This window comes from Phoenix dactylifera, chromosome 2 (assembly GCF_051530095.1).
Source record: "Phoenix dactylifera cultivar Ajwa chromosome 2, Ajwa_hap1_PhDact_Kaust_v1.1, whole genome shotgun sequence".
Taxonomy (NCBI): domain Eukaryota; kingdom Viridiplantae; phylum Streptophyta; class Magnoliopsida; order Arecales; family Arecaceae; genus Phoenix; species Phoenix dactylifera.
The window spans coordinates 1170511-1183008 of record NC_143191.1 but is presented as its reverse complement, the minus strand read 5'-3'; the positions used below and the strand labels follow the sequence as shown (position 1 = coordinate 1183008).

The following is a 12498-nucleotide window of genomic DNA, read 5'->3' as shown; positions in this document are numbered from 1 at the left end:
CAAATCTAATCACCGCCAGAAATTGTATAAGGAATTTAGCTATTTTCTATTTACTTTTCTTCTCTTCCGTTTGGACCTTTTGAAACTTCAATTCTGGTCAGTAATCGCCAAAATTTGGCCGAGAAGGGCAGCGCCCTGTTTTCTTATATTTTCGAAAACCGACATTGTTTTCTTCTGATTCTAGCTGATTTCGTCACTGATGCTTGTCGCCGGAGGTTTTCCTTGAGCCCCTGCAGTGCTTGGAAGTTGTAGCTAAAGCTTGGCCACTGGAATGCGTTGGATCCATGACTTAAGGAGTCAAACCATTTTTTTTGGTGAATTTTGGCACTACTGACGGCCGACCGCCACCGGCCACTAGCCGTCTATTGGCTGAGCGTGTGTCCACTGGACCCAAGCACCACCAGAGCCACTCTTTCTCTCTTCTTCCTTCTTTTTTTTTTTTTTTTTTTGGCTAGAAAGAGAGACTGTTCTTTCTCTCTCTCAGCACCACCACTGCAGTTTTAGTATATTTTTAGTCTTTTTGGTAAGAACTAACCCTGTTTGGTAATATGTGCATTCTACATTCTCTGGTGATCAAATATTTTATGCCTGGTTCTTAATTTTGATAGTCATTTTATATGAAATTCCTAATCCATATGAAAGAGTAAGATACATAAATGTACACGAACAAATCTAATTGAATGTAAGAAACGTATCTATCTGGTGGAATTAAACATAAAATATTGTATGGATTTGTAGAGAAACAAATATGACTAATTAAGCGGTTGTTTTTTGGCAGCCTGCAGTTTTCCTCGAGGAGAAAACAATTTTTTTAAAAAGTTGCCAGCCCCTCTTTTTCCCACCCCATTCCATCAATCCAAAATAATGCACCTCAACATTGTAAGTAACTCTGAGTTGAGCCGTTCAGTCTGGGGCCAAATTATTCAGTAACTAAGCAAGGGATTGGAGTTTAACCCAAAGTTTTTGAAAAAAATCTGGCTATTTTTTTTCAAATTATTCCATTACTTCACAAATCAAAATGCTTGTTAGTTACTCACAGAATGTTTCTCAGAAAGCCACTCACCTAGTTTTTATATGCTTTTATTGTTGAAATCATCACTTGTCTCAAAAGCTTAACCTGATAGAATGAAGTAGATTTATTTATATATTTTATATTTTTTTACACTTTTTCTCATATGTGGGCCGAATAGTTTTTTAATGGACGAGTCCAACATATAAAATTATTAATAATAGGATTAAAGAGTGTGGAGATAGGATTTGAACTCACATCTCTGCTTTAATACCATATTGAATCACTACTTGTTCTAAAAATTTAGATCGGTTGAATGAGGTATATTAGTTTATATATTTTATATTTTTTTATATATATAGGTTTTTCGTGGTTGACGCATGAAGCCTGTTCACCAAAAAGCTTCGATAACCTTGATTTTTTCATACGAAGCTCTGAAAGCAAAAAAAAAAAAAAAAAAACGCAATTCAGTCAGATCAAAAGCGATACCCTTCTCGGTAGCGCTAAGTTCGGTACTACAGCAATCATGTCGAAGAGACGAAGACGCACTGACTCCGGCCGCCACAAGTCTGGCCCATGGTCTCTCATGATGAAGCCCACAGGACCACACGTCGCCTACAGAGAGGAGCGCTCGGTTCCTCCTCCTCCTCCCTCTTCGTCGGCGGTGCCCTTCCGTCGCCCCGGGCCTTAGGCGGTCGGCCACGCTTCCGGTTTTCGATGCCTCCTCCTCGTCTTTGGTCAGGGACGATGGGCGGGCAGAGCGAGAGGAGCGGGACTGCGAAGTCCACCTCAGTTGCTCCAATTGCCGCTTTTTCTCTGCCCCCTCGTTCTCCCAGTGGGGAAAGATGGCCTCCTTGTTCTCCAGCGGTGATGGGGGCGGCGGCCCTTCTCTGATCGGGCGCAGGGTACGCACACATTCAGAAGCTTGTCTTCTTCACAGTCCATTTATCGAGATCTAGGGTTCGGGCAAAACCCTGACAGTCGCCCTTTTCTCTATCGGAGAGGATTAGGCGGGGGGGTTGTTCTGTGGGTGTGAAGGGACTCTGTTGGCGAGACGAGACAGCGAGTGACCCGCCGCCGCCGCTGCCATGTCTATCGACCGCGAGCACATCAGCCCCCTCACCACCGCCGCAGCCGACGTCTCCATGAAGAACTCAAACGCCGCTTCCTTCCGCTTCAGAGAGCGCCACCGCCATCCCCCGTCGAAGGGGAAGCGAACGGAACGCTCCCTCTTTTTTTCCCCCTTATGCTGATGTGGCTAGGTTATCCAAGTGCTAAAAAATAATTGGCCAGGTGCACCACCGACGTGGTGCACCTAGTGTAGGGTGTAATTTTCTCCCACAGGCGGTCCGTGAGAGCGATATATCTGGTTGTAAATCTCGCGGGAAAGAACGAGAGGCCGGGGCTCGGCCTCGACGGGCCACATGACTTCATCGCCGGATCACCCCGATCTCCGCGTCGCTCTCCGACCATTCGATTGGATAACTCTCCTCAGGGACACAAATTAAGCAAGTCCATGGCCCCCTTCTTCGACTCTTCCAAGCCACAGAGGTCGAATCCCGGACATCCGTTCGAGGAAATGCCCTAAAGGAGCAGGCTTTGGCCTTGGTCTCACAGATCGAGGAGTTCTTTTGTGCAGAAGATGTTAATTTGAATGCCAAGCTTGATGACGATGCTGCCAGTCTGCTCCGCCGTACCGAGCTGTTGTTCTAATTCCCAGGTGACATCTTTGATTTAATGCTAATTTTGATCTGCAATTATTTACTTTATTTCGAGTTAAGCCTCTAGTTTTTATTGCTTAAAATGGTCTGTTTTCTTGTTCCATTGATCTGTCTTGGAATTTAATATTAGCAAGCGGGGAGCTCTTCCGCGCAGCTGAATTCTCAATGTTTTATTGTCATGCACTAATAATTCTTGTATGTGGAATTGTCGATATTCCTTTTTGATGGAGGTAATGATCCATTTGCCCATAATTAGACATTAAGCGCCAAAATCATTGCTTGCATGTTGGAAGAACTTGTCTGAGAATTTTGTCAGTCATGATTGGGTTCTCTGAACCATTCTCATGTTTTACCGATGACTTCTTAGAAGCTAAGTACATTTGTTATTTGATAGCACTTCTGGCATCATGGTTCCAGTGGCAATTCGATAGGAATGCCTGTCTATGGGGTATTTCGCAGAACATGCTCTTTGCGTTCTTGAATGGATGAGAGCCATCTTATCAGAAAATTTGGCCACTCTAAACTTGAATATGCATGCATAAGAGTTTAAATATGATAATATGGTCCAATATTACAGAAGGTTGATGGCCAGTCATAAGATGGTCTGAAAGATTGATGGATCATACTTTGATTCTTAAAAATGACCCTATATAAGTGGGTCAAGGCTTATCAGTTGGTTGGCATACTTTGAACAGGAAGTTGGAGAAAATATAATATAGACCCTGGCTTACTTTGGATGCTTTTAAACTAGAGTAGGCTCTTGCAGATTCCTTTTCAATGTGATGAATATCTATATGTTGTCAAGTAGTTATAAGGATGTTTTAGTTGTTACCATGTTGTAGCAACAGTTGTTAATGTTATTCGGAGAATGTGTCTGCAGATATCTCTGTGTGTAGGCAACAGGGCTTTTTACCCACTGCAGAAAGTTCTAGAGGGTGTTGCTCGAGATATATCCTTCAGAAGACATGCTTCTAAATGTGTACATTCACTAGTTGTAGAAAAGCCTTATCAGTCGGGCTCCTTGGATTCCTCCATATTCTCTCCCTACCCAAATGAATTTGATGATATAGTACGGGGATTTTCAAAAGAATATTTTGAAAGTGAGTCCGAGAACTGGTGTTACTCAACAAGAGAGATAAGTGGATTATATCTGACTGCTGAGGACCTAAAAGATGTTGAGATTTCAAAATTATCAGGGCCCTCTGTGCTGCCTGATGAACTTGGCAATGATGTTGCAGATGAGGTAAGCAGTGACAGTGTTCCAGCAGAAACAATGGTATCACCAGATATAGAACAACCACAAGATATAGCCCAAAATGCTATGACAAGTACTATTACTGACAGTCCAGCACCAGTTTCCAACACATTCAAGGTGGCTAATGAGGGATTCCTGAATCTGAAGGAAAGTATTGATAATTTTATATCTGGAATTACTGAATCTATAAACACATCAATAGGTGAAGTGGAAGGTGCTGCAAAAAACTCATATGGTGCTTTTACTTTATCGGTTTCAGATACAATCAAAAGCGTGACAAAATCATTTGACAGTATGGCCACTGGCTTATTTTCTTCAGTTGCTAACTCCAAAGAACAGGCTAGTAGTGAATTGACAGGCTACTCAAGTGTACTTAAGGAAAATGTGTATAGAACAGGCACTTTGGCTGTTGACATATTGAGACGGACGATTATAACTTCGGAGGATACTTTAGCAAATGCAGCAACATTTGTTGTTTATTCTTATGCATCAGCAAAGTCATTACTTCCGCCAGATGTTAGGGATGTACTAGAATTATCTGAGGAGAAAGCTGTACAGATTCTGAGTCCTGTTGGTGCTGCTTTCCAGAAGGTATCTTCACAGATTTGTGGACCATCCTGGTCAAACTTTTTGAGTATTGCATGTGATTTTCCAGTAGCATCTTCACCACGTATGCTGTGATGCAGGTATACATCATTGTTGAAGGATTTGAAAAAAATATTGGTCTGGATCTCAATGATCCCATAGTGCCATTCATACTTTTACTTGGAACTTCAGCCACAATAGGGTAATGACATCTCCTTCCATTTCCCCTTTTGTAATTTCTTCTATTAGTTCTTAAGTAAATGATCATTTGAATGTTTCACCTTATATTTTTTTTTCTTCACAGAATATCTTACTGGTTATTAAAGTATGGTGGGTACTCTGGTGATTTGGCTCCTGAAATAACTTTGGAGATGCTGAAAAAGGAAGAGAATGCTGTACTTATTGATGTCCGGCCCGAGGCAAGAGACTGTAAATTTCACCAGCCTCTTCTTTTGCAATATTATTTCTGTACAAGACATTTGATATTTGTGGCTCCCATAACAGTTTCTGCACAGCTCTTAACAATCTCTTTTGCTATTTTTCCTTCTTGTTTCTGGTGATGAGGATGTCCTTTATATTCCTATCAATTTTCTTTGTGCATCATAATATTCACCTAATAGCCCTCTAAGATATTTCTTTCTTGACTGTAACATAGTTCATGTAGTTTTTCTATTCTTGGTATCAACTAAACCAATTTCACATGTAAAGGCTTATCTTTCAGAACAATGAATAAATGTTCATATTTTGTCAATAAATATGGAGTTATCTAAGATATAAAACTTGTTGATTGCCTCTCCTGATGTTCATGTATTCTTGTGTAGGATCTCAGGGAGAGAGATGGTGTTCCTGATCTTCGACGGACAGCCAGGGCTAAATATGCAAGCGTGACCCTCCCTGAGGTTTGTTACTCTCTCTTTTTTAAAGCTTTGACAGTTCTTAGTTATGTTGTTGCACTGCATAATATTACTAGATTTTTTACTAAATCTAATGTCCTTCCAGTAAATCATTCTTGATATCTATTTATACAGCTACGTTTGCTGAATTTGCTAAAGAGATGATTGTATTTATGGATTTCCTTGGGATATTTTACTATGAACATTGAGAAATACAGTTCTTAGATCACTGAGTGCTGGTGGGCAATTCTAGAATGTGTTCCCTCTGTCTAGACCATTCAAAAGAAAAGCACATTTAAGACAAAAAGGTTAAACTCATTAAGAGTCTGCATCTTTGAACTGGGAGAGCTTAAGAACCTCTTATACTTCTTTTTTGGTAAGAGTCTGCCTCTTTGAACTGGGAGAGCTTAAGAACCTCTTATACTTCTTTCTTGGTATCTCATGATGTTTATCATTTCTATTATTTTATATTTCAACTTATCATTTCTATTATTTTATATTTCAACTTATTATTTCTGCAAATACTGATTTATTTTGTTATAATCCTGATGTATGGTTTCCTTCTTTCACCTTCTCAGCTTAAAAAATTTATTATCACTATCATGGTACACTGTTGTTGACATCCTCAGATTGATGGTTCGATAAAGAAACTGCTAAAGGCGGGCAGAGGGATTGATGATGCCTTGACTGCAGTTGTCATCTGCAACTTGAAAATTGTTAAAGTATGAGGAGCATTTTATGGTGCAAATTCATATATTACTCTAAATGAATTCTGGATGTTGCCAAAGTTTAATGGTTCTAGCTCTTAATTTTCTCCCTTATGTAGGATCAGTCAAAGGTCATCACTATGGATGCTAATGGTGGTCGGTCTAAAGCCATTGCAAGATCCTTGAGAAAACTTGGGGTGAAGGCAAGTATTAAGCTGATTATTTCTGACATGTATTCAAATATTCTGGTGTTTATATGTTAGCGCTACTTAATTGTTGGGCATTACACATATGGATGACAGAAACCTTACATGGTTCAAGGTGGCTTCCAAGCATGGATGAAGAAGGGTCTCCGTATTAAAGAGCTCAAATCTGAGACCCCACTGACTGTATTAAATGAGGTATTGCAAAATCATCAGATCCTAAAATTTCAATGATATTGGCCTTGTATTAGAACATTCATGCCTGTAAGATGCAAATCCATGCCAAAGGGACATTGGACTTTGATAGTATGCGTTGCTGTCATGTTTTTCATAATTTCCTGTTTCCTTAATCATGCCTACAGGTGTGCAAACACATAGACAAATTAAATGATAAGTATGCTTTATCTCTGGAAATTTCCAGGAGCTAGGTAATACAGAATCAATAGAAAAACTATAGCACTTGTATTCTGTGGAGATAGTTTAACTATGAACTATCAGTAGTGCTGATTCATGAAAATAGTTACACCGACATGCTAGCAGATTAACAAGTTTCATTTGGAATCATATGCAGGAAGCTGAGGCAATCCTTGAGGATATTAAACCTACATCGACACTTGTAATTGGTTATGGTCTGGTAGGTTGATTTCCACCCTTTTATTTTGAGTCCAGTGTCATTCCAGAATATCTTCCGGGCATTTATTCTATCATAGATTTTGCCCTCTTGTCATATTATTGATATTTTCCTTGACGGACTGTTAAGTGATTCATTCAAGATTAGGTAGATAAGCAATCCATGTTTTGAAGTGGATAAATGTTTATCCGTGGTTTTATCATTCCTAGATTCTTCAATTTTTCTCCATTCAAGTACACTACTGATTTTGGTTGTTTATGGACAGGGAATTTCTGCGGCTATCTATGCTTTACTAGGTGAGCAGTTAGAATAAGCATGATACTGACAAATGTCGGCACATATCTTGCTCGATAAGAAGGTTATGAGAAATAATCTGGTCAACATCAAATTGACAAAACTCTGAACTTTATATGGAACTATAAAACACAACATCTCTCAACAATTTTGCTACATGTTAATATGACCTTTCCAACTTAGGTATATCATTATGTTCCAAGCACAATGCTATGAAGCACTTCATTATCATGACATAAAGTTCGAAATTTGATTGTTGTCAGGTAGCTCTATATTTATTCGCATTATGATTATGGTAGCTTTGCATGTTTTATCAGATCATTTTTCTGATACTTAAGAGCACTTCAAGAATGAATTGCATTGCAAAATTACATAATGTGGGAATTCCTCTTTTGCTTTTCTTTTGCATATAATTGGCATCATTAATAGGAGAAATCTATTGAGCCTAGTAACAATATTGTCTGTGAACCATTTTAGTCATTATAGGCAAGAAAAGAGTTTACCTATGGCCAACTATCAGCCATTTGAAAAGGTTTGGAAAGAATTAGTAAGACCAGTGACTTTGAAACTTTGGCCAAAATTTCCTTGGAAATATTTGCTAGAGTCCAGTCCTTTTCCAATATTAGATAGAAAGATAATAGAAGTTTTATATTATCCAGAAAAAAACTAAATAAATGTATCCAGACCTTTTTATTATTGAATCTTGATTTTGACCTTCTCTAACTAAACTGATAATTTTGCTGTAGAATGGGAGAAGACACTGCAGATCATTGGTCTTATTGGCCTTGGACAGGTATGCAATTCTTCATCTATGGGGTTTTGGCCTTAATTGGAATCATCCGTCATTCTTTTACGTGTACAATGAATGAAAACATAAAAAGTTATCTCTTAATTATAACCATCTTCTGTCTCACAATTTTGTAATGCTTTTTCCTAATACTCTTTTGTATGTCTCCATCACTCAAGTACACAATAAAGAAATATATGCAAATATACATACATACATACATAGGACTTCTTTTGCTGATGAATCATAAATGGTGTCTTTACTTACAATTAACAAGAAATTTATTGATAGTTGAATGATTTTTTTGTTTTCCATGAGATGGGGGTTTGCTTGTTGAATATCATGCCCATGTCTCTCAACGCAATAGCATACCTATATTGTCTAGAATAGATATGTTTAATAATGAAGGAAAAGATGCAAAGACAGCCAAAATCACTTGGTTTGCTTGGGTACGCAATGCAACTGCCCTTTTCATTCCCTTTCACAAGTTAGCTGTCATCATTGAAACATTTAACCAACATGTTGATATCAACTTGACCAATACTATGTTGAGTTATGATTCAGATTTCATGGTGGTTCACATAAACATAAAAATGTCTACAATAACTAGAGACAGGAATTTCAGATCAAGAATATTTAGGAGGGCAGGTCTTGATCAAAAATATTCTTAAAAGCTTGTATTGTAAAAGCATAGTTGGTTCCTTTTTCTTTTCCTTTTTTCCCCTTCTTTCCAGATGAGTAAATATACAAAACTTGGCACAATTTGCCAGATACTTAAGAGTACCAACAAGAGAGAAAGTCAACCATCAGCAGCAAGCTTTATTGCAATTATATAGGGCAAGGTTTGTCTGTCTTTAGGCCCTCATTTCTACTAAGGGCTACTTTTCCTGTCAATGCAAGCATTCTCAGATATTTTGATACAACATTCATCAAGTTTATGCTGGGTCTTCTCATTTTTCCTGACTTTTGGACACAAATCAGATACCCTCTACTTGTGGTGGCCTCCAGATATTTTTATTGCATTCTCACACCAAATAAGTTGTTTCTCTAACGTATAACCTTAAGTTTAGCAGAAGCTAAATTCATTGAAGTTCGTGTAGTCATAATGCTTGTGATCTTGTTTTAATTATCAGTACACCATGTTCTTATTTGTTCGCTTTATTCTGCTTGGACCCATTTCATTGCCTAGAATTTGATATGGTCAACACATGACTACTACCTCTGAGATTTCCTTTGAGAGGGGAAGGGATGCGGTCATAACAGTACTTTATTAAGCCATCTATAATTCCACCATATTTCTTACTGCGAAAAAAAGAGTTTTTTTGGTGATATATAAAACACTGAATCATTGAGTAGAAAGGAAAAGCCAGGTAATATTTATGGATCACTAAAAGTCACTTACAATAGTGTGGTTGTAATACATAAGGGGAGATCAGGGATTGCTTTCAAACTGCATCATTCTCTTCTTAGATTTCCTACCTTATGCAAGGTTGTTAACTCACCCTGCTTACATGTTGTCCAGTATTTTTTGGATATGGACTTCTAGGAACTGGAGAATATGCACCCCAAAATTTCACCCAAAACTCCTAAAAGTTAGTGCCCTCTAAGATGCTCTGTTTCTGCATTTTATGACTTAAGTAAAGCTACAGTATGATGAAAGTGTCATTTTTTAATAGAGGTGGCAAAATATGACCCGACCCGCCAATCCGACCCGTGTTCGACCCGCCATAAACAGGTTTGGGTTTGGCCTAAACAGGTTCGGGTCGTAAACAGGTCGACCCGTTTAACCTGTTTATTAATTGGGTCGGATACGGGTTTTAGATGTCTGACCCGTTTAAACCGTTTAACCTGTTTAACTGTTGGGCAGGTTAAACAGGTCTAAACAGGTTAAACGGGTTAAACAGGTTAAACGGGTTAAACAGATCTAAACGGGTTAAACGGGTCTAAACAGGTCTAAACAGGTCGGGTTGGGCAGGTTAAACAGGTTGGGTTGGACAGATTAAACAGGTCTAAACAGGTTAAACGGGTCAGGTTGGGCAAACAGGTTAAACAGGTCGGGTCGGGTTGGGTAAACAGGTTACCTGTTTATTAAACAGGTTAAACGGGTCGGGTCGGGTTACCTGTTTAATAAACAGGTCCGGTTCAGGTTTGTAATTCCTGACCCGTTTAATAAACAGGTCGGGTTCAGATTTATAGTTTTCTGATCCGACCTGTATTTGACCTGACCTGTTTATGCTTGACCCGACCCGATTGCCACCCCTATTTTTTAATCTCATTTTATTCTTTTCACCTCATGCCTGAAGGCATGCCTCTTCAATGCCTTCAGTCTCTGTGGCAAGGCTTTACAGTGTGAACTATGTCACATTACATTAAGAGATCCATGTAAGTAGTGTCTTACATGGAGGCATACAACTTATCATGTTGTTTGTGCATTTAGATGACAATCCTAGATGTGTTAAGGTGTTACCATTTACTAACCATTAAGGTTTGCGCATGCTTGTTGTATGGAACATGTGACAGATTCCAAATTTCATAGTCAGTCGAAACACCAATGTTGCTTGCTTTCACATTATTTTGTTGACATTTCTAAACCATTTAGGAAACTCGACATGGTTTGTCTTTGAATCTTGAGGCTTATGCCTTGCCTAATTGAGAATTTGAAAATCATGCTTTATGCATCTGCCTCTTAAGCATTTAGTAGGTAAAATTAGCATGTATTACTATTCTATTTATCAGAGTCAAATAAATATGTGGTGAGACCAAGGTTTTCAAATACTGCCAGAACGGGACAGCACAAATGGTATCATACTGTTTTGGCAGGTTTCTGGTACCGGTACATAGTGTATCGGTACCAGTGCAGGCCTGTACCATGTGTTGGTACCCGATACAGTATTGTTCGAGCAAAAAACTGGTATGAGGTCTTGTACGGATATTTGAAATGTTGGGGTAAGACTATTTGGTCCTTGAGAGTTGTATATGAATTTTAGTTACCTTACATCATTGTATAACTCTAGGCATCAAATCTGCTAGTATATTGCCAACCGATGGAGGTGCAACATCCATACCTATTGACATCATGTCTCTTATCAAAATAATTTAGTGATCATTTCCTTTTACTACTTGTCATTTATTAAGATGTATCTTTTCTACTTATTTTTCCAGTCTCTTTATCGACGGGTGGCTTCATATAAGGATTCTGAGGATTTAAAGCAGGATGCAAGGTAGTTTTCCTCTCTCTTCCTTTCCCTATTGTCCTGATGTTTCTTGGAAGCGCATGATATCTGCTAATTTACATTGAGGCTTTCTTTTGTAGTTAAACTCAGGGAACCAGATGCTTGCAGGTATACTGGATTAGTAAACCTAATTGGAATTGGTTCCTATATACCATTTTAGGATTCCTTGCCAAAACAATATTTGGTGGAAGAGTACTCACTCTACTGTGAATAGGGTGATTTTAACCAGTCATGTAAGTTAGCTTGATGATTTGTCAAGCTTGAATACCAAACTTTCCAGAGGGGCGGGCCTTCCAAAATTACCAGGCTTATTGATTACTTCTGTAGTTTATGAGGAATGTCCAATGTCCATCAGTAGTTGAGGCAATGCACATGACCTACATTTTTAGTTATACCTCTGCATCAGATATTTTTCTTATATTGATCATGCTCAAAGTCCATTGTGCTCTAAGCAAAAAAATTTCTCCATTTCAGGTTGCTTCTATCTCCAGTGAGACTGGGAGCTCAAGCATTTTCTTGGGCTGCTAGAAAATTGGAACCAAACAAGATTGGTCTACCAACATCACCCTCCTCAACAGCTGTTCATGATCGTGTACTACAAGCAGCTGCAAAACATGAATCTCATCCATCTGATGCTGAGGAAGCCCTAGGGCTGCCACGAGAATCACCCGGTCAGACGAACAAGAATTTGGACCTCCCGGAAGCATGACACATGGTATTGTAAGGCAGTGCCTAGGTATCAACTAAAGCTGTCCAAAACTCTTCTCTTTTTTTTTGGAGCTTCTCATGTTTTCTTATGCAAGTTGGAAGTTTTATAGCTGATACCATGGGCTGGACTAAGTGACTGCCTGCCAGATTTGGGTCTTATATCTGTTTTGAGAGCACTCTAGTGATGATCAAAAGGTTTAGAGGTCTTGAAAGTCGAATGATCTTATATTGTCTCTGCATCCTTCCACCTTCCTCCACCAGATAGATCCATCAGTCACAACGGACTTGCCTGCTCTGCTGCAGGGAAGTAAGCTGACAACTTGTTCAGATACGTCACTTTTAACTGGATTTCATGCCATTTTTCCTCATGTTACAAGAAACATGGGCATTTTGATTAAGATAGGTAATATCAATCTCTATAGCTTTGGTCATCTCAGGTGGTTCATTGATAATAATCACTGATTCATATGTA

At 38.8% G+C, this 12498-nt stretch overlaps 1 protein-coding gene across 2 annotated transcripts; it reads left to right on the top strand.

Moving 5' to 3' along the window:
* The first annotated feature begins 1391 nt into the window (after positions 1–1391).
* LOC103706051 (uncharacterized) lies at positions 1392–12457 on the top strand. 2 transcript variants are annotated; one of them, XM_088714835.2, is made up of 14 exons: positions 1570–2729; positions 3611–4136; positions 4245–4576; positions 4672–4772; positions 4875–4989; positions 5392–5469; positions 6093–6185; positions 6290–6373; positions 6473–6571; positions 6945–7007; positions 7270–7300; positions 8045–8091; positions 11248–11306; positions 11793–12457. In XM_088714835.2, exons 1-14 carry the CDS (start codon positions 2664–2666, stop codon positions 12025–12027), a joined length of 1929 nt encoding a protein of 642 aa, XP_088570961.2. In that variant the 5' UTR covers positions 1570–2663; the 3' UTR covers positions 12028–12457. The 2 variants fall into 2 exon arrangements, with proteins under 2 accessions (XP_008788234.4, XP_088570961.2); XM_008790012.6 differs by having other exon boundaries at positions 1392–2729; positions 3611–4576.
* Positions 12458–12498: the final 41 nt, after the last annotated feature.

What these genes read in the sequence shown, in the direction of transcription:
- LOC103706051 (XM_008790012.6), top strand. Translation starts at nt 2,664, where the DNA reads ATGCCAAGCTTGATGACGATGCTGCCAGTCTGCTCCGCCGTACCGAGC. An exon ending in TTATTGATGTCCGGCCCGAG is followed by an intron (nt 4,990 to 5,391) that starts GCAAGAGACTGT and finishes ATTCTTGTGTAG; the next exon opens with GATCTCAGGGAGAGAGATGG. An exon ending in CAAGCGTGACCCTCCCTGAG is followed by an intron (nt 5,470 to 6,092) that starts GTTTGTTACTCT and finishes TGACATCCTCAG; the next exon opens with ATTGATGGTTCGATAAAGAA.